We start from the raw sequence: 21,322 nt of genomic DNA on the forward strand, positions 1-21,322 counted from the left end.
CGCGCGCAGGATTCCTCCCCCCCTTGACGTCGGCCAATAGAAGCCGGCGCCCGATGGCGCGCGCATGCTCCGTAGCCGTCCGAGGGGGTCCGTGTCCTTGGGAGTTTTGCGGCTCTAGGAACCAGGAGCCCGAGAGGACGGGATGTTAGCAGTTGTGCGGGGCCTGAGCCGGGCCGGGCTGAGAGGTGAGCTTCCAAAGAGGCTGTGATTTAAGGGAGCAGGAATCACTTCGGCTTGGCGGGAATGTGTCCTTAAGCGATATGGATGAGGCGGTTTTGCTGACTGACCTCCCCCCAATGAGGCTTATTATTCCTATAGTTTCCCCTAGGGGATCTTGGGAGATGTAGTTGTGTAAGAAGGCTTGATGCTCAGTAACCTTCTTCTCGGGACGTTTGGGAAACTATAGTTCCCGTGATCCTTTGGAGGGAGCCATGATGGTTCGAGTGGCACAAAACAGATTTGGCAGTATATCTCCTCCTTAGAACCGCCTGGTCTATTCTGCGAGTTTCAGGAATTTCCGTGGCTTGGCGATTCCCTGTTTAAAATGCCGTTGACAAGAGGCCTATTGCAAGTTTATCCTCAGAACTGGAAGATCACTAGGAGGACCGAAAGTGATTTTGTTCAGAAATTTGTAGAGAAAATCAGCCAGATCCGTTTGGACTTGGATTCTGCTTTGCTGAGAATTGACTTTTAGTTTCCAGGAGCATTTCGTTTGTTCTGTTTTATTGGACATTTTCCTTTGTTGGTTCAAAAGGGGCGAACAGAAGCCTTGGATAAGTGTTCTGGCTGTTTGTGTCCTTGATCTTTGTCCAGTCAAGCTTCTGCAGTTAATACTGTCAAGCAAGCATCAGGGCTTCCTTGGAGGGAGGGAGGATATATGGAGGACAATAAAAGAAGTGGTTATATAGCTTCTTTTTGGGACGAAAGGCACTGTCTTTGGATTCTTCAGACTTAAATATGCTTGCCTTCTTTTCAAGTAAATCTTTCCTGAGCAGAATGTTAGCTACTGGTCATGTCACACACCTTTTGGAGATTTCTGGATGAAGTCTTTAGCTAGATAAAGAGTCTTCAACTAGTGGTACATGTAGGACACAGAGGTGCTTAGACAGGACAGGACACAATTTTGATAACAATGGTAGCTAAGAATTCACACACCCTTAATTCCCATGTCATTTTATAACTGTGATATGCTGTCTTCTGCCAGTCTTATCTATCATGGCTTATGTATGTGTGACCCTTTGGCATGTTAGGAGTTTCACCCAATCCCTGGCAAGACTGTTTCCCTGGCCCACCAACGTACGATACATCAAATAACAGAACGCTGTAAGCAAATAATTGTCCTTCTTGGAAAGGATGAGTGTTTATTTCCATCTGCGTGGGAATTAGGCTGAGAACTGCAGATCTAGATCCCTCCCAGGCAGGCTTTTGGCCTGATTTTGGAGTGAAAGCTGTTTAGTTGCCCTCATGCATGGTTGGGCAATGACAGCCAGGACCAGTCTGGCTGAGATTCCAGTTTGGCTGGCAAACTGCCATGGAAAAAAATGTTGAAAAAAATGACTTCTAGCCACTTTTCAGCTTTTTGTACTGAAACCGCCTTTTTTGTACTTATTTATAAATGTATACTTCACTATTATTTTCACCAGTAAATTTTATGTAACATTGAAGATATTTACATTAATTGTCTGGATTGATTTAGATAAGCTTTGATTAGACTGAATACTGTACTTCCAAGTTATTTTTGTGGTTTGAAAATGTGAGTTTATTCATCTGACTGAAGACTTCCAGAATCAGTTAGATCAATTAAGATTTTTTAAAGTAGATTTTAAGTGGATTAAGCAGAAAATAGTTGTAGATAAGCTGGGAAAGTGCTGTTACTTTTAAAGCATTCAATTACAATGCAGTTTTGTTTGTGGATGTTTTTTGTTTTAAAAAGTAATATTTTAGAGATCTTTAGCAAGATCCAGGTCTATAAAGCCTGTGTCCCGAGTACAGTGGTGCCTCGCTTAACGATTGCTTCGTACAACGAAAAATTCACTTAACGATGGCTTTTTCAGAGCGATCTTGTGCTTCACTTAACGATTTTCCCTATGGGCGATTTTCGTTTAATGATTTCGGGACCATGCTTCACTTAACGATGACAGTTTTAGGTCCCCTTTTTTCGCTTAACGTTTTTTTTTTACAGCCCCGTTTTTGCTATTTTTAAAATATTCTAAAATGTTTAAAAATGTTTAAAATGCTTGGAATCGTTAGTGCACCTAATAAAACCTTCGTTAACTTAATTTGGCTTTGTTCTGAATCTTTTTGAATTTTTTGTGAATTTTTCCCCCCATTGAAATAGGCTTCAATGCATTTCAATGGGTTTCGCTTAACGTTTTTCCTATGGGGATTTTCGCTTAAGAATGGTAATCTGTTCCAATTGGAACGAATTATCCGGTTTTCAATGCATCTCTATGGGAAATGGTGTTTCGCTTAACGATGTTTTCACATAGCGATGGTTTTTTTGGAACCAATTAAAATCGTTAAGCGAGGCACCAACTGTACACTCTTGAACTGCAGTGAGTCCTGGACCCTTTGGGCACGGCAGGAGAGGAAGCTGAACACATTCCACATGCATTGTCTCCAACACATTTTTGGTATCACCTGGCAGGACAAAGTTCCAAACAGAGTAATCCTAGAACAAGCTGGAATTTTTAGCATGTATACATTACTGAAACAGCAACGTCTACCTTGGCTCAGGCATGTTGTGGGAATGGCTGACGGTTGGATTCCAAAAGATCTCCTGTATGGAGAATTAGTGCAGAGGGAGACCACAGCTGCAATACAAGGATATCTGCAAGTGGGATCTGAAGGCCCTAGGAATGGACCTCAAGAGATGGGAAATCTTGACATTTGGGTGTTCAGCCTGGAGGCAGGCGGCGCAGCATGGTCTCTTCCATTTTGAAAAGACCCTTGTCCAGCAGGCTGAGGCAAAGAGGCAGTCCCGAAACCAGCAAAATCAGGGAACTGGACAGGGGACAGATTGTATTTGTCTTCAGTGTGGAAGGGATGGTCATTCTTGAATTGGCCTCCTCAGCCACACTAGACGCTGTTCCAAGTCCTCTATTCAGAGCACTTTACCATAGTCTCTCAAGACTGAAGGATGCCTAATCTAATTTTAGAGAGGAGATGTGGAGGTGCTGGAAAATGGGCATGTAAGCTGCATGAGGCCCACCCTTGCCCTAGTGGATGACTTGCTTTAGAAGATGAACTGTAAGAATGCAACCATTTTGATTCTCCAGAACCTTTCAGTGGCATTAATACCATTAATGGCATTGGTGTTTAGGGATCACTGCTCCTCACTTGGCTAGTGTACTGTAGGTTTCTTCAGTGTTCCATCTTGACCCCCGTGGTATGAGATCAGCTGGGCATTTGGGCCAAAGGCATCAGTATTGTTCTGTCTTTCATTTTAATCTGATCCTTGGAGCACTGGGGTAATGCAACTTTTGTCAGGATTAGATGGGATAAGCAAAATAAAATTTAATCCTGACAAAACATAGATATGGCTGGTAGGTGAAATACCTTATTTGGGACCAAGTGTGCAACTTGCCTTAGATAGGGTCACACTCTTTATGAAAGGTCAGGTTCATAGTTTGTGGGTGCTCCAGGATCCAGCTCTCATACTAAATGTTTGGCTGGGTCACTAGTTGTGACCATTACTGACAAGGGCAAATGCTGCCTTCTCCTTTACTAGGGGTAAAGAATCTTCACCCTGTGGATCTAGTTCAGGCTCATGGAGATTCTCTATTCATGCACAGAGTTTCTTCCAACCTTAGCCTTATATAAGGTAAAAAGCAAAAAGTAATATGAGACATGTAGCATGCCAACTGTTCCATAAATATTTACTGTATTAAGAGATTTATAAAAATCTATAATTTTAAAACTGTATGACTTTTATTTTGATTAAGTGTAAAGTGCAACCTTTAGTTCTGTTCTCTACAGAGGGCTGCTTCATAGTTTGAAACATCTCCCCATTGAAGAATGAGACTTAATTTGAATTCTACCACACAGCCATTGTTCAATGCACAGGTTTTAAAATAATTCCTACATGGAAATGCCTTATGTGTGACAACCTGTAAATGTGTTCACCCTTATTATGTTTAGTAGTTATGAATATTCATGTTGTAGGCTAATGTTGCTAGGAGGCGGAGCTGAGAGAAATGTAATGAAGAGGTGGAGTGAGAGAGTAAGAGTCAGTGAGAGTTAGAGTGAGAGAGTGGACAAGGAAATAGAGTGTGGTATTTGGGAGATCTGAGGTGTGATTAGAGTGAAAGTGAATAAGAACTGTAATAACAAATAGAAGGCTGAGATTGATGATAATAAAAGTTATCTATGGCTAATAATATCTGTAATCAATAAACAAGTTTTATTTAAAAGACAGTGAAGTTTGGACCTGTATCTTCATCTTTCCATAGTGTTGATTTAGTGCACTGGTTCTTAATCTTGGGTTACTCAGGTGTATTTGGACTGCAACTCCCAGAAGCCTTCACCACCAGCTGTGCTAGCTGGGATTTCTGGGAGTTGCAGTTCAAAAACACCTGAGTAACCCAAGGTTAAGAACCACTGATTTAGTGATCAACTGGTGGCAGCGAGGTAAAAAGGAGCACAGTGGACCCTCGACGTGCATACTTTTCGATATACGGACTTCTCCGGCCGCAAGATTTCAAATCGACTTGCGGCTGGAGAATCGACCTACGGACCGGAAGGGGGAGACAGAGAAAGTGCCAAATTCCCCTTCCAGTCTGTAGACCGCCGACCGTGCCTCCGGATGCCTTCCAGGGCTTCTCCGCCACCGTGGGAGGCATTTTAGAGGGCCCCCCCACTGGCGCTGTGGGCTAAACCGCAGAAGCCTGTGCTGCTGCATGGTCAGAAGACCAAGCAGTCGTAAGATCGAATCCACGCGACGGAGTGAGCGCCCGTTGCTTGTCCCAGCTCCCGCCAACCTAGCAGTTCGAAAGCATGCAAATGCGAGTAGATTAATAGGTACCATCTCGGTGGGAAGGTAAACAGCGTTCCGTGTCTAAATCACATTGGCCATGTGACCACGGAAAGATTGTCTTCGGACAAACGCTGGCTCTATGGCTTGAAGAGCGGGATGAGCGCCGCCCCCTAGAGTCGGACACGACTGGACAAAAATTGTCAAGGGGAACCTTTACCTTTTTTTTACCCACTGCCAATCGTGCTTCGGAGGCTCGATCAGCGGCGAGGGGGACCTCCTGAGGCCTTCCCCACCGCCATTGGAGGCTTTCCCAGGGTGGACCGGGCCTACCAGGAGAGGGCTTCCCCCATTAGGCCCGGTCTACTCCCCAGGCTTTCCCGGGGAGTAGACTGGGCCTACCGGGGAAGCCCTCCCCTGGTAGGCCCGGTCCACCCTGGGAATGTCTGTGTCAGCGGGAGCGGGGGACCTCCGAGAGGCCTCTGGCAGCGGCAGGGAAGCCCTCGGAGGCCTTGGTCAGCGGCAATGGCGACAGTGGGGGACCCCTGGGAGGCTTCGGAATGGTAAGGTCTTTATTTTCATTGTGTGTGGGGGGGGGTTGGGCCAGTTATGGATTAAATGGTTTTCAATGCATTCCTGTGGGACTTTTCAACCTATGGACACCATTCCAATACGGATTAATTCCATAGGTCGATGGTCCACTGTAGTAGTTTGCCTTCATGTGCTCTGTGTTTGGAGGGTCAGGCAAGGGGCATGAGGGCGAACGCCACAATGTGGTATAGGCCTGAGTTTTTATAGCAAGGGTTTTGGAGATTGTAAATTGTGTCTGATCAATGATGTCCCATCTAAAGAAAAGATTGGAGTGTAGGAAGACCTCCAGTAAATAATCAATTCATCTTACTGTTCGAAAGCTAAGTATTTTAGCTGCAGTTCTGCTTTTGTTTAGGCAACTTAAATGCCATTGAGGTCTTGTTTATTACTTGCTTACAGAAGATGAAGCACCTTATTCTTATCATTTATAGCTGCTGGGCGCCCTGCAGTGCTCTTCCAGGCACGGTTTGAAGGGAATGCTACCACAGAGACTCGGCGTAAGTCTGATTCACTGTTTCAATAGTTCCTTGTGCATAATATAATGTACAACATAATGAAATACGGCCTTTTAAGTTAAAAACATGTTCCATCTGCCAGCAAACACGGGTCCAAGAACACACGTGTAAGCCTGGACAGAGAGCAATCAGGAGTTTGCACATGCTAAAGTGGGCTGAATGAGTCCAAATTCAGCTAGCCATGCTACAACACTCCTTCTCACAGGTCTGCCCACATAAGAACACCCTGGTACTCTCAGATATTATTGTGAAAAGGTCAAGTGGGCTTTGTAGTCCTTAGACTTAACTTGCACCACTGACAGGACTCTAAGTAAGCTAGGCCGAGGCAGCACTCTCAGATGACCCTATGACAAGTGTACTGTTCAGGAAAACAAATGAGTTTTATAATCTTTATTTTATTAAAGAAAAAGCATGTTACTAGGTATCAAATCCAAATTAAACCAAAACAAATAAACTAGCATTGTGCTGTTTAGTTACACAGATGTAGTGAGGCAAAGAAAACATGAAAAATATAAAAGAGTTCAAAAACCTTACAAAAACACAAAAAGCCATTAAAAAGAATAAAAACAGTTCCAGTCTAGGAAATCATTAGTAAAAACAAAATAATCCAAGTAGGTTATAAAAAGGCTATAGTCTTCAGTGATACTATAGAATAAAAATCCCTTAACAAAAGTAAAAATCCCTTATATGTCCCATAGTCCTTAGAAAAGAAAAATCCAGCAAATATACCATAGTCCTTACAAAATTACAAGAGCATAGTCCATATGGAGTCTTCCAAGAAAAGGAGTTCATAAAGAATATTCCATAGGTAACAGTCCATAGAAAATAGTCCATGCACAGTCCTCAGGAAAAATCCCATAAGTCCAAAAGTAATCCAGCAAAGCATAGGAACCAGTCCATGTAGGCAGGCCACCAGTCCGTCTCGAAAGACATTAGGGTGAGTCCCAAATGGCTGAAGAGTAGGTCACGAATGACTGAAAGGTCGGTCTTGGAAAGACAATGTCCATAGGCAAAAAGTTCCTTTTTCAAGAGTAACTGGCAAGGGCTCATCGCACCTTCCCACGATGTCATCCAATCAGAGTTCGTTACTAGGCAAACAGTCCTGTTGCATCACATGACTTCTTTCCCATACCACACCAGATGTTATTTGGGTTTTCCGTGGTTTATCAAAGAGTCACAACAATTCCCATCTAATCACACAGAGTCCTTTCTCAGGCTTTCAGAATAACATTCTCTCTGCTCGCCTAGAAAACAACTTGTCAGCATAGCAAAGATACTTTATACAAAGAAACAAGATGGAACCTCTTTGGCTCATTTCTTAATTACAAAACCCATATGCCTTTAAAAGATTTTAACTCAAAAACCCATCTCATCACACCATCTAGTCTAGAATCATGGCCATTGCTAGAGTTTGGTATTAGACAGGATATTTCAAAGGATTCAGCTCCATTCTCCCTTAAACTGTAGTTATCCCAGGTATTATGTAACTAAGTAACAAAGCAACTCCCAAGTTAGCCAAGATAGTAAAATTAACCTAAACACCAACAACTCTTACCTAACCTAATTTAAAGCTTGCATCCTTAGTGATGGGTCTCTTTTGTTGTTGTTGGATTACAACTTTCATAATCTCTTATTGACTTTCCTGGCTGGGGAGGTACTGTAATCCAAGAACATCTGTGGATCAAATGTTGCTATTTTAGAGGCATCATATCCTTTACTATTTTCCAGGCTTTATGTTACCTCTCAGGCATGTGAAAATTTGCTTCAGAGTTTGAATATGAATATTTCTGATAGTGGCCTGGTGCTGTTTTCACATCCAGATGATTGCAGATAGTGGTTAAACAAGTATATGCTATATAGCCTATTTCCAGTGATTGGGATACATCTCTCCAGTGTGACTAATAGCCTGTTTGTAAAAATGTTTATTTGGAGGTATTCCCTTTCATGGTGAAGGTACTGAGTGGTAAATCATTTCTCCGCTACTACCAAATATAAAAATATAGCTCCTATCCAGTGAAGAGAGACATGCTGCTTTCTTAGATATCTGATCAGATGCTATGTTTGGTGAAACTCTGCTCACACACACTGCAGACAGCCCTCTTTCTATATGATTATATTTTCACCCTGGTAAGTTATTCTGCTCATTAATAGTAACTCTGACTTCAGGTCTGCAATGTGATTGTGAAGGCACTGTGGTCTTGTTCCTGGATTTGACACAATTCACACCTTCCTAGAATTTGTAGTTGTGCCAAAAGGTTGTCTCATCTATATCAACAATAATCTTGCAGCTTCTTAGAAAATAACAAGTAGATTGCTTTCATGGACTGAAATACACTTTGTTAGATGCATGAAATTTAAGTAGGAATGTACAAACATATAGGGAAGTCATTGCCTTTAGTGTTTACCTGTCCATGTGTGAGCAACATTCTAATAATCTACACTAGATTGTTGGGTGCTGGGACCACTGAGGTTAATGGGAAATGAATGTGGAAAGGGCGGACAATACATTATTAGCAGGGTCATATATAAAGCTGTTGCTGACTCTCATCCCTATGCTAATGGTATTGATTTTGGTTTTGTTGCATACTGATGCTGTTCTTCTGGAAACGTACTGTTGTGAACTTATTTATTTGCAGCCACTGTTAGACCAAAGGATGAAATAACACGGAAACACCTGTGTGCTTTTGGAGAATATGTGGCTGAGATTCTGCCAAAGTATGTTCAACAAGTCCAGGTGGGTTCTACCAACAGCATCATTCTGCCTTGAAGTTGTACCAGTCCTCTTTTGGAAGACTGCCAGTGCGACAAGGAGCAGGAATACACAGCCTGAGATTTATTGGCTTGAATTTTACATGGAAATCATACTGTTGATTTAAGTGGGACTTAAAGTTTTTTAGGATCGCAATTGCTAGTTTTTCATGATCCTTTGAACATATTACTGTTTTTCTTTCTGCTAGGTGACATTTCTCAATGAGCTAGAAATCTTAATTCATCCAGATGGGATCATTCCAGTCCTGAGCTTTCTAAAAGATCACACCAATGCCCAGTTCAAGTCCTTAGTTGATGTAACAGCAGTTGATGTACCATCTCGACAGAACCGCTTTGAGGTAGGAGCAGTTTTTCAATATGTATTGCAAGGAGGATTCTAAGTTTAAAAGGCTGGTCCTCTTATAACATAGCTAAAAATAAATATGAGGTTACCCAACAGCATTTTCTCCTGCTGAGGCTTCACTTTGCTCACTACCAGCTTCTACATCTAAACACCTTTCTGCTGTAGTGACAAGCATGCTTTCTTGTCATTTTTTCTGTGTAGCCACTGATCTGGAAAAGGTTGTTCTTATCTCTGTCACAGTGTGATGTTAGTGATAATTGGTTTAATGCAAGAGTGCTGTTGCTTAAAAAAAGTCTTCTGGCTCATCAGGACTTGTCTTGGGGAACACTGATACTTTTGGGTCACAAAGAGCTGAGAGCAGCTATTTCTGAAGATACTTGGTTTGTCACCATGTAATTTGTGTTTTGTCTCTGTAGCTGACCATTTTAGATGCAGCCAACAGTCCTTTCCATCCAACTGAATTATGTTTCGCCTGCCTGCCTGCCTGCCTGCCTGCCTGCCTGCCTGCCTGCCTGCCTGCCTGCCTGCCTGCCTGCCTGCCTGCCTGCCTGCCTTTCTTTCTTTCTTTCTTTCTTTCTTTCTTTCTTTCTTTCTTTCTTTCTTTCTTTCTTTCTTTCTTTCTTTCTTTCTTTCTTTCTTTCTTTCTTTCTTTCTTTCTTTCAATTCTTTCTTTCTTTCTTTCTTTCTTTCTTTCTTTCTTTCTTTCTTTCTTTCTTTCTTTCTTTCTTTCTTTCTTTCTTTCTTTCTTTCTGCCAAATTAAGGTATTCATACTAGCGTAAATATCCTAATAGAACACACCAATTATAGCAATCAAAATTTGTGTTTGGCTTAAAGTGGTTTTATTTATGTCTAATTGGTGTGATCCTATATCCTACTGGCAATATATGCTTAATTCAAGGTGGTATATCTAGAGATGGGGGTATTCGTATTTGTATACGAATATCCCCCCACATGTGCAAATAACGACAGTGTGGCCCCTCACGATTCCGCCATTACTGCGAGCTCTGCAGTGCCTTTCTATCTCTCCATTGCTCAATATAGATTAGCCATTCTGCAAACCTATTTGTAACTACTGCTTAGGAGCAAGACACTTGTGATTTAGGGCAAAACCCCATTGTTAGCTCCAACTAAAGAAGACCCTTTGAGTCAGTGGGACTTTGGTGAGTCAATACATAACCAAGCTTCTTTCATTCAGCTGTAGCTGAAACTAACTGTTCCATTTAGCCTTTAATTTGTATTAATAAATTGCATACAAAGATCTACACATGCAGTCATGTGTAATGCTGGTGGTTTCCAGTTGCCTTAACACTTCGGTTCAGAGTATCTGTAGTGATACTCTTACTGATAGCTCCTACTGACACCGTGAGTGTATCTACTTCTGAATATGGACACATTGTAGTGTGTTATATTTTATTTCTATATTAATGTCACTCTTGAAGAAGAGTTTCCTATCTGAACCCATATTCACCTTAATGTATAACACTTGTTTCATTAGCCTCTGTTTATTGGCCCAGTTTGTTTCTCTAATGCCTTCCACGTTTGGTTGATTTGGCAAGTGAGAAACTTGAAAAACCTTGTTGTGTCTCAAAAAGCAGCTGTACTGTGATCGTGCTGGAAGTCACCTGAATACCTTTCTCTCCTGCTTTGCAGTGCTCACATCTGCACCACAGTGTGACATGGATGCTTTTCTTTTCCCACCTAGATTGTGTACAACCTCCTGTCTCTACACTACAACTCCCGGATTCGTTTGAAAACATACACTGATGAATTGACACCAATTGATTCAGCTGTCTCAGTGCACCAAGCAGCAAATTGGTATGAAAGAGAGGTAAGCATTGGGAATGCTGACATTTGAGAAATGGGAATGCAGTCAGTTTCTTTTCAGAAATGAATGAGAGAACCCATTATTGCATTTGACATTTGGCCAAATCACTGGAGCCGGTGTCATCTTAAAGGTCCTGGCAGCATCAACAGTTTTCTTTTGTAGCATCCTGTGGTTGCATTTTCGTTCTTGCAGCCTAGAGGAGACTTGTGAACCTCTTTTGAATTGGCCATTGCTCTTTCTTCCCCAGTTTCCTTATTGCCAGAAATATACATGACAGGTCACTGGTACTTAATTTGTGGATCTCCTTCCCTAAATGCTGCTTTCATTTTTTGAAATAAATTCTCAGTTCTGACTGAATAAAGAAGTGGATTCCTAGTGTGCCCTTTCTCACTTTAAGAAAGATGCATTACTATCACAACTGGTAAAGGAAATAAGAAGGTAAATGAAAGAAGAGCTGGCTGACTCAAGCCAGGAGTCAAATTCCCCATCTTGCAAGCTGTCCTGCAAGCCATATGGGAATATGTTCCAGAGCCACATTAAACCCCTTGTTTTTTCAGCTAACTTCTAGTTACAGAAGGAAGTATTTCTCCAGAATTAATACATGTGATCTGGAATAGAAAGAGAGCATGAGAAGCATGTGACAGGCAGGCATGACACATGTTTCCAAGCTCTCTTTAATTTTCAAGTTACATAGAGCTCTTCTTTGTAAAAAATGAAAAATTATCCAATTTCCATCTTGCTGAATAGCCTATATATCCTACCAGTTTGCATCTGCTTTCATCAAAGGAAGTTAATAAACTTGGAGACTGGGAAATGGTAATGTCAGAATTCTTTGGTTTGGAAAGGGCTTTGATCTAGTGCTTTTAGAGATTCTGCTGTTGAAGCACTGAGCTGTGTCCTGGGTGTGACATCACCCTCATCCTATAGGTTGGGGCGGGCAAGCTCAGGGGACGTTTTTTTCCCCCAGCCTTTCTGTGCACAGTATGGACCATGAAAATGGCTGTTTTTCCCATTTGGAGCAGGGAGTACAACATCTTTTTTTAAAATCTGGTGTGTGTGAATAGCCTCCAGACACCTTCTCAAGGGTCACAATGGGAAAACTGAGAATCACCTTGTTATTTTTTTTTAATCTTTGACTCTTTTTTTCTTTGGCGTGGGGCCTCAAAATACCACAGGGAGGCTGCAGGCAATCCACCCTTTGCCCATCTCTGCTTTTAGTTTCTTAATTAAAATCCCAACAATGTTTTATTATGCAAAGAGTGGCACGGTACTGCTCCTGTTGGAGAAGATAACTTCAGAAATGTTGTTGATACCCTTCTAAATCTCCACTACTTATGAGTTGGGTGCAACATGCTTACTTGCCTTTCAGCTGCCTCCACTTTTCCTCCAGCAGTTAATGCTTTAAGTCTTCATGCCTGTAAGATCATAGGAATCAGGGAGATCTGCTGGAGTATTACAGTAGTATTTGAAATCAATGGCCAGAATTCTGTTTGCTTATGAAATTATGCAAAGGTTATTGTATAAGCATCCTGATCCCGCCCCCTTGCAGGCTCAACTTTATATGTCTGTTCTTGACCTTGTTGCAGAGTTGAACATGTGACTGGTGCTTGCCAGAAGGGAAAATATGCTGCTCAGTTACCCTTACATGCATGAGAAATATCAACAGGATTTTAGCAAATATGTTTAACCATCTATCTGTTTGTTTCCTATACATTTAGATGTGGGACATGTTTGGAGTCTTCTTTGCTAACCACCCCGATCTGAGGCGAATCCTGACAGACTACGGGTTTGAGGGTCACCCCTTCCGGAAGGATTTCCCTCTTTCTGGATATGTGGAGGTATGAAGACTCCTTTCATAGTCTTCCATATGGAAATGCTACAGCCATAACAAAGCTGCATTTTATTTTGCAGCATGTAAAACTGCTTGCTGTGAAATTATATTTTAGTATAGAGATGGATGAATAGGCAGGAAAGGGTTAACCTGTCTGTGACAAACCCAGACCTACTGGGATATGTCACACAGTTACACTAAGCTGCCACCAACCATTCCCCTTTAAGAAGTCACACAGACCAGGGATGGATTTTTAAACAATAAAAGAATAAGGTTTATTTAAAATACACACAGGGAAAAATAAACAATCAGGTGAATAAAATAAAGTAACGTGGCTTCTTCTCACTCATACAAGTATACAGTTTGGTTCACCCAGAACCCTTAACTTGAAGCACAGACCCTGAACCTATCAGTTCTGGCTAACCAACAGACACCTGAACCTATCAGGTTGGTACTCTGACACACAGAAGTACCCTGTCTGACACACTGACTCCCACAACAGCTTCTTCTTCCCAGCTGCTGCTTCGTCACAACCCAGTGTCTCTCAGTGTCTGTCTCAGCATCTCCCTCTCACCACACAGGCATCACATATTTATACAGTACAGCCCCTCCTCCTGATGTCCCGCCTTCCACTCCCCATAGGATGGAACTTTCCCTCCAAACCCATGACAGACAGGTAACACCAGTGCTGTTATGTAACACCTCCCCTCTTTATAAGTTGTTTTGTAGGGGGAAAGCTAAGGTGCTTTTCACCAAAAAAACAACCTGAATAAAATACATACAAAACCAGTTATACATACCATATAATACTTACTTATCCTTACATTCTAAGTTAACCATAGCAAATAGGCATTTAAACATTTACCATATACATTACATCAATTTACCTTTATTCTTACAAACCAAATTCAAAACCAGGTACATTTTACTTTTTGTCATCATTATATACACATAGTCCATGTTCTTTTGCCGTCTTCATTCTTCAGGTCTTCTTGATAAGGCGTCAGCAACACAGTTCACTGACCCTCTGACCACCTTCACTTCAAAGTCATAGTCCTGTAGGTTTAAAGCCCACCTCATAAGTTTGCTATTGTGGGTTTTCATTGTCTTTAACCATTGCAATGGTGAATGGTCAGTACACAGAATAAAATGTCTTCCCCAGATGTAAGGCTTGGCCTTCTGGATCGCGTAGACTATGGCCAAACACTCCTTCTCCACGGTTGCCAAATGTCTCTCACCTTTTTGAAGTTTCCTACTCAGGTAGGACACTGGATGTTGGTCACCATTCTCATCCTCCTGGCACAGAACTGCTCCTACCCCGCTGTTAGACGCATCGGTGTAGATGATGAACTCCCGGTCGAAGTCTGGAGCCCGCAGGACTGGATAGTTGATTAACGCCTCCTTCAACCTCCGGAACGCCGCCTCACAGTCGCTGGTCCACGGGATGCGGCCATCAGCCCTCCTCCCCGTCAGATCGGTCAGCGGAGCCGCAATCTCGCTAAACCTCGGGATGAACTTTCTGTAGTAGCCCACCAACCCAAGAAATGATTTGACTTTTTTCTTGGTGTTGGGTCTAGGCCAATCACGAACAGCTTCTATTTTGGCCTCCAGGGGTTTTATCACTCCTCCCCCTACCATGTGACCCAAGTATTTTATTTCTGGGCTACCCAGCTGACACTTGCTGGCCTTTACTGTTAGCCCTGCTGCACTTAACCTCTGCAGCACTAACTCCAGGTGTATCAGGTGATCTTCCCAGGTATTACTGAAGATCCCTATGTCGTCAATGTCGGCCACTGTAAAGTCACTGAGCCCTGCCAAGGTCTGGTCCATCAGCCTTTGGAATGTGGCTGGTGCATTTCTGAGACCAAAGCTCAGGACTCGAAACTCATAGAGACCAAAAGGGCTGCAAAAGGCAGTTTTTTCTTGATCCCTGGGATCAATTCTTAATTGCCAATATCCCTTTACCAGGTCCAATGATGAGATGAACCGACAACCCCCTATGGTTTCAATCAGGTTGTCTAGCCTGGGCATTGGGTAGGCATCAGGAGTGGTTACACGGTTTAATTTCCTGTAATCGACACAAAACCTAATGCTCCCATCAGGCTTGTCCACAAGGACTATCGGAGAGGACCAAGGACTAGAAGAGGGGACGATTATGTTCTCCCTCAGCATCTCGTCCAGCTCCTTCCGCACCTTGTCCCTATAGGGTCCCGTTACTCGGTATGGGGATACTGCCTGCGGGGGTGCATCCCCTGTGTGGATCCGATGCATCACTCCCTTCACTATCCCCGGCTTGTTGGAAAACACCTGTTGATATTTACTAAGCAGCATTTTTAGTTCTTGCTGCTGGTCTTGGGTGAGTGCAGGACTGATCTTTACCTCCTCTGGGTTGTATTTTACTTCCCCTCTACCCTCCCAGAAGGGCAATTCAGCTTCCTCACTCTCAGCTGCTTTTATCGCGAATAACACCCTCTGTTCCCCTCTGTAGTAGGGTTTTAGGGCATTCACATGAACCACCCTCCTTGCTTGGTTCTCCTCCTGCTCTATTAGGTAGTTCAGGTCTGACATCTTGGAAATGACCCTATATGGTCCTGCCCATTTGAGCTGCAGTTTATTCTCTCTGCAGGGCCTAAGCCAAAGCACTTCCTCCCCTGGGTCAAAGTGCCTCTCTCTAGCTTTGTGGTCATACCATGTTTTCTGTCTGACCTTCTGAGCTTGCAGGTTTTCTGCTGCCAGCTCTAGATTTCTCCTTAGGTCATTCATCAAGGTGTCTATGTATGTCACAACGTCTTGTGGGTCATCCTGGGTGATCTGCTCCCAATCTTGCTTGATCAAATCAAGGGGCCCTTTCACCCCTAAGTGTGCAGCAAACATGTCAGAGTGACCCCTTTTTAAGATCATGGGGCGATACTTTTCAGGTACCACCAGCTGACTTCTGATCCCATCTCCCCCTTTTGAGATATTCCTCAGGGTCTCTCTATATAAAATCCCCTTTTCCTCCAGAAATCTCACTGGGGTTTCAGGTGTTAGCTGGGCGTCAGTCACCTGTTCAAAGCACTTTTGGAGAGTGGCGTCCGCCTTTTGCTCCTGTCCAAATCTGCTGTCTGTGGTTAAGGTTTCCACCACAGCTTCTGAACTCCCCTCTGCTTCCGCCTCTGGCTCATCATTACCCCCCTGAACTGTCCCTGTGGTGGCTTGTGAGCGTGTAATCACTAGCACCCGTTTCACATGTTCAGCCAGGTCATTTCCCACGAGCACGGCTGCTGGCAGAGTCGATGAAATCGCTAGCCGCCAAACTCCCCTCCAGCCTTGAAAGTTGACAGGTACCTCTGCTACTGGCAGTGAGATTATCTGCCCCTCAATCCCTGCCACCTTCATGCTCTCATTTGGGATTATAAACTCCCTAGGGATGATATCTGGATGGCACAGGGTTACCTGGGAACAAGTGTCCCGCAGCCCCCTATACTGACGGTCAAGTATTCCTACGTCCACCCCTGCTGTCTCAAACAACTGAGAATCTGTTTTTATCAGCAAGCAGCGCTTTACCTCTATAAGAGGACCATTTTCCTCAGCCTGATCAGCAGAGGTAGCTGTTCCAGACTGAGTAGTCATGGCAACCGGCTCCCTCAGTGAGACTGAGCCTTGCTCTTTCTGGACACAGAACACAGCTTTTGGCTTGGTCCCACTAGAATTCTGAGGCACCATTCCTTTTAGCTGCTTTAATTTCTCACAATCTGAGATTAGATGACCCTTTCCCTGACAGAAATAGCATTTTCTGGTGTATTTTGATTCTCTCTCATCTTGTTTTGGTTTTCCCTCCAAAATCTGAGGTCTTTGTTTCATGTCTGAGGGCTTCCCTTCACCATGGGCCCCTCCCCCTTGCTGGCTTTTCCCTGGTCCCTGAGAGTACTTGCTGTAGGTTTCTTTGGGTTTACCTACAGATTTCCTCTCACCCAAGGGCTTTCTTATTTGGGAAATAAAATCTGCGATCTCTGCGGCTGCTGCCACAGATTTCGGTTTCCTTTCCCTCACCTGGAATTTCAATTCCCCCTGCAGGATTGAATAGAACTGTTCCAGTGCTATCAAGTCTTTAAGCTGCTCATAGGTCTCTGTCCCTTCCTGCGATAGCCATTTCTCAAGCAGCCTCACCAATTGGGCCCCCACTTGGGTAAAAGTCTGTTCTGGTTTTTTAGTGAGGGACCTGAATCTTTGTCTCAGCTGCTCTGCATTTATCCCATGTCTGGCAAACACCAGTTTTTTAAACTCTACAAAATCCTTCATCAGTTCCTCAGGCATCTCGGCATAAACCTCAGCCAGGCTACCACTGATTAAAGACCGCATGATGGTCATCTTCTCAGTTTCCCTCACTGAGAAGTCCACAAACGCTCTTTCCACTAAGGAAAAGAACACCTCAGGACAATCTCCCTTGTGGTACACAGGGAATTTCTTCAGGTCAGCCTTAGACAATGGGCCTCCCTCAGAATCCCTATTATTATTATTGTTCTGGTTCATCAGTTCCAGTTTTCTTAATTCAAACGCCATTCTCTCTCTCTCCATTCTTTCTTCCCTCTCCATTCTCGCTCTCTCTAACCTTTCCTCCATTTCCCTCACCCTCAGTTCATGCTGTTGGGCTAGGATCAATTTTCTGAGTTCTGGGTCTTGCTCTCCTGTGCTGTCACCTTGCACTGAGCCAAATTCATCCTCAGAACCTTGGTCAATCTGGGGGTCTTTCACTTCACTCATGTCTGCCACTTGGCTTCGAGTCAAGGGCATAATCCCCCCCCCAGAACAGGCTGCTTTAAAAAGTCAAGCCTCAAAATAAAACGACCACTTTTTTCCTTTTTGCCTCAGACCCAGCTCTCCCTAGAGATTGCTGCTGTTCTTCAGCACTAAATTTGCAACAGTATCGAGTCAGAGCCTACCCCCCTCTGCTGGGCCTCTCAGCTGGCAAGCTAGCTCGCTGTTGCTATGCAGTTTTGCCTCAGCGTTTTCCCGCCAAAACTAGGCTGCCTCAGAGCACCTTAATCTAAGTCTCCCCAGTTGGCACGTTCTTCCACTAGTGCACCTCCCCGTGAGGTACACCTAGAAGATTACCTACGCGCCTCAGACTGTCCCTGACTAGACCCCCCTTGCTCTGGGCACACTTGCCAAGGCTTTGCTGGACCGCTGGACAACTGGACCAGTCGTATCCCACACGCTGGACACCAATCAATGTGACAAACCCAGACCTACTGGGATATGTCACACAGTTACACTAAGCTGCCACCAACCATTCCCCTTTAAGAAGTCACACAGACCAGGGATGGATTTTTAAACAATAAAAGAATAAGGTTTATTTAAAATACACACAGGGAAAAATAAACAATCAGGTGAATAAAATAAAGTAACGTGGCTTCTTCTCACTCATACAAGTATACAGTTTGGTTCACCCAGAACCCTTAACTTGAAGCACAGACCCTGAACCTATCAGTTCTGGCTAACCAACAGACACCTGAACCTATCAGGTTGGTACTCTGACACACAGAAGTACCCTGTCTGACACACTGACTCCCACAACAGCTTCTTCTTCCCAGCTGCTGCTTCGTCACAACCCAGTGTCTCTCAGTGTCTGTCTCAGCATCTCCCTCTCACCACACAGGCATCACATATTTATACAGTACAGCCCCTCCTCCTGATGTCCCGCCTTCCACTCCCCATAGGATGGAACTTTCCCTCCAAACCCATGACAGACAGGTAACACCAGTGCTGTTATGTAACACTGTCCTCCAGCTGAGGTTTGTTATTCTGCCAGTAAGTTTGATGTCCTTTGTAAGGATGGGGCTTCTCCATATTCAGGGTTTAACTACAGCTGTATGAACAATCTGGAGTATAAAATGCAGTAAACAAAATTCTTTGTAAAAATCCGCACAACTATGAAATGCACAACTCTTCTTCAAACATAAGGGACATTAGAGTACAGTGGTGCCTCGGGCAGTGAAAACGTCTTACGAGTTTTTTGGTGCTCCGCAAGACGAAGATATTTTTATCTTGCGAGGTATGTTTCTCCATAGGAATGCATTGAAATTTAATTAATGCGTTCCGATGGGAATTGAAAAAAAAAAGTCACTTACCAGGTAGGGAGCTGGGAAAGCACCATCAGAGGACTGGCGGGGGTTCCCTGCAACCACGATTGCTGCTTTCAGAGGTCCCCCGGCAGTCCTCTGATGGTGCTGGGCAAGGCTTCCCCAGCACCATTTTTGAACTTCCCGCCCTTTTCCCCTGCCTTTTTCCGTTTGGAGGCTTGCTGAGCACCATCGGAGCCCAGCGGAAGAAGGCAGGGAAAAGGCCGGGAAGTTCAAAAATGGTGCTGGGGAAGTCTTCAGAGGCTTGCCCGCTCCATCAGAGGACTGCCGGGGGACCTCTGAAAGTGACGATCATGGTTGCGGGGGACCCCCGCCAGTCCTCCAATGGTGCTTCCCCAGCTCTGTACCTGGTAAGTTACTTTAAAAAAATCCCATAGGAAAGCATTAATTAAATTTCAGTGCATTCCTATGGAAAACTCACCTCGCAAGATGAAAATTTTGGAAGACAGCAGATCTCACAGAATGAATTATTTTCATCTTGCGAGGCACCACTGTACTAAATCATCATCATCATCATCACCACTTTGTTTTTCCAGTGCACATAAGTGGGAGTGCTGATGATCCGAATTGCTGAAATGATTTAAATCCTTGATTGGGAGTGAATCAGATGGTTGGCTTGGATCGAATTGAGATCCATACTGAATTGCCAAACTGGTTTCTTAACCAAATTGGGAAACTCTACACAGCCCTATTTCTAGAATTCCATATTCCATATGTCATAGTCACCCCACATAGTTTTTATTGGTTTGAATGTCCTTTGCCCTCTTTCAGGTCAGATATGATGATGAGGTGAAACGGGTCGTGGCTGAACCTGTGGAGCTGGCTCAGGAGTTCCGTAAATTTGACCTAAATAGTCCCTGGGAGACTTTCCCTGCTTATCGTCAGATTCCAGAAACACTGAAGATAGAAACAGGAGAAAAGAAGATAGAAGCAGGAGAAAAGAAAGGAGATGCAAAATAGTGGCTGGGAGACTGAAAAATTCCTCTTTGATCTGAGTATTTATGTATATTCTATATAAATAAAAACATGACGTGTCTTCTTCTGTCTTTTTTGTATAGAAAATGCAGCTTTCTGATTGGTGGTAAAGCAGTCATAAGGCAAAATTAATCTCTACCTGATTTTTCTCAGTGAAACTAAATCATTGACATTGTCCGAAAGCCTGAGTATTCAAGCTAATGGTGTACGAAGGGGGAAGAAGAAAAATGGATTAGCTAAAATAAGCACTGTAAAAGCGATAAACTCAGCTTCTCTTCAGAAGAAAAACAGGGAAAGCTTCAAGGAAAATGTCTGGGAAGGAAGTCTTCCATGGTTTTTCACCATTTATTGTACATAAATATATACATTCAACACCCCACAGGCTGCTCAGGTGCCAGTATTCAAGCCTTGCTCTTTTTTTGGTAAATGTTCCATGATAAAATCATACAATACTCTTTGCAGGAAGAAAACTGTGACTCTAGTTTTGTGTTCTTAAAAAATAAATCAAAGGGATTCCCAGCTTCATGTCCTCCATGATGACCATGGTTGGTTTCTGGCCCCACTTACGACAGGCTGCATTCTGGTTTTGTTGTTTTCTTTCTTTTTCTTTTATGTTTTAGGTTTTTTGTGCCAGGCAGAATGAGAGTGTCCAGGGTACAAAAGAGCTCTCTGTAGTTCCATTGTCAGGGACAATGGTGGGATTTCATGTCATTGGGACTCTGCAAAAAATTATTTATTTATTTAAAATATTTTTACCCCGCTTTTCTCCTTAAAAAAAGACCCAATGTGACTTACAACATTGAAAGACAAGATTTAAAGCTGAAACAATGAATATACCATGGTGGTTTGCATCATTAAAAAACAATATTTAAAGCTAAGAGCAATAAGTATAAAAAGGCAGCTTACATCACTAGAAGGTATTGCAGCTAAAAACAAGAAGCATACAAATATTAAAAAGTAATAAACAAATACCACTCCAAGAAATGGAAAACTTGAGTACAGAAATCACAGCCAAAGCAATAATGCATAACAATCCATCTATAAATCACACCCGGGTAGCCAGTCACTGAGGGTAGGCTTGCCTGAAGAGAAAAGTCTTTGCCTGCTTGCGGAAGGACAGCAAAAATGGGGCCAGTCTGGCTTCCTGTGGGAAAGAGTTCCAAAGTCTGGGAGCAGCAATAGAAAAGGCCCTCTCCTGTGTCCCCATTAGACAGATCTATGAAGGTGGTGGCACCAAGAGAAAGGCCTCTCCTGATGACCTCAACACCTGAACTGGTCTAACATGGGAAATACAGTCATTAAGATGTTGGACCTAAGCCATTTATAGGTTAAAATTAGTACTTTGAATTTTGCCTAGATGGCTAACTAAGCCCACCTC

The 21,322-nt window shown here is 43.3% G+C and overlaps 1 protein-coding gene across 1 annotated transcript; it reads left to right on the forward strand.

The window, feature by feature from the left end:
• The first annotated feature begins 28 nt into the window (after positions 1-28).
• On the forward strand, positions 29-20,005 carry NDUFS3 (NADH:ubiquinone oxidoreductase core subunit S3). Its single transcript, XM_020799675.3, has 7 exons — positions 29-185; positions 5,995-6,060; positions 8,715-8,812; positions 9,036-9,185; positions 10,894-11,019; positions 12,735-12,854; positions 19,741-20,005. The coding sequence occupies exons 1-7, from the start codon at positions 143-145 to the stop codon at positions 19,927-19,929; spliced, it is 792 nt and encodes a 263-aa protein (XP_020655334.3). The 5' UTR covers positions 29-142; the 3' UTR covers positions 19,930-20,005.
• Positions 20,006-21,322: the final 1,317 nt, after the last annotated feature.

The sequence above is a fragment of the Pogona vitticeps genome, chromosome 1, assembly GCF_051106095.1.
Source record: "Pogona vitticeps strain Pit_001003342236 chromosome 1, PviZW2.1, whole genome shotgun sequence".
Lineage (NCBI taxonomy): Eukaryota > Metazoa > Chordata > Lepidosauria > Squamata > Agamidae > Pogona > Pogona vitticeps.

What these genes read in the sequence shown, in the direction of transcription:
- NDUFS3 (XM_020799675.3), top strand. Translation starts at nt 143, where the DNA reads ATGTTAGCAGTTGTGCGGGGCCTGAGCCGGGCCGGGCTGAGAG. An exon ending in GAGCCGGGCCGGGCTGAGAG is followed by an intron (nt 186 to 5,994) that starts GTGAGCTTCCAA and finishes TATCATTTATAG; the next exon opens with CTGCTGGGCGCCCTGCAGTG. An exon ending in CTCGACAGAACCGCTTTGAG is followed by an intron (nt 9,186 to 10,893) that starts GTAGGAGCAGTT and finishes TTTCCCACCTAG; the next exon opens with ATTGTGTACAACCTCCTGTC.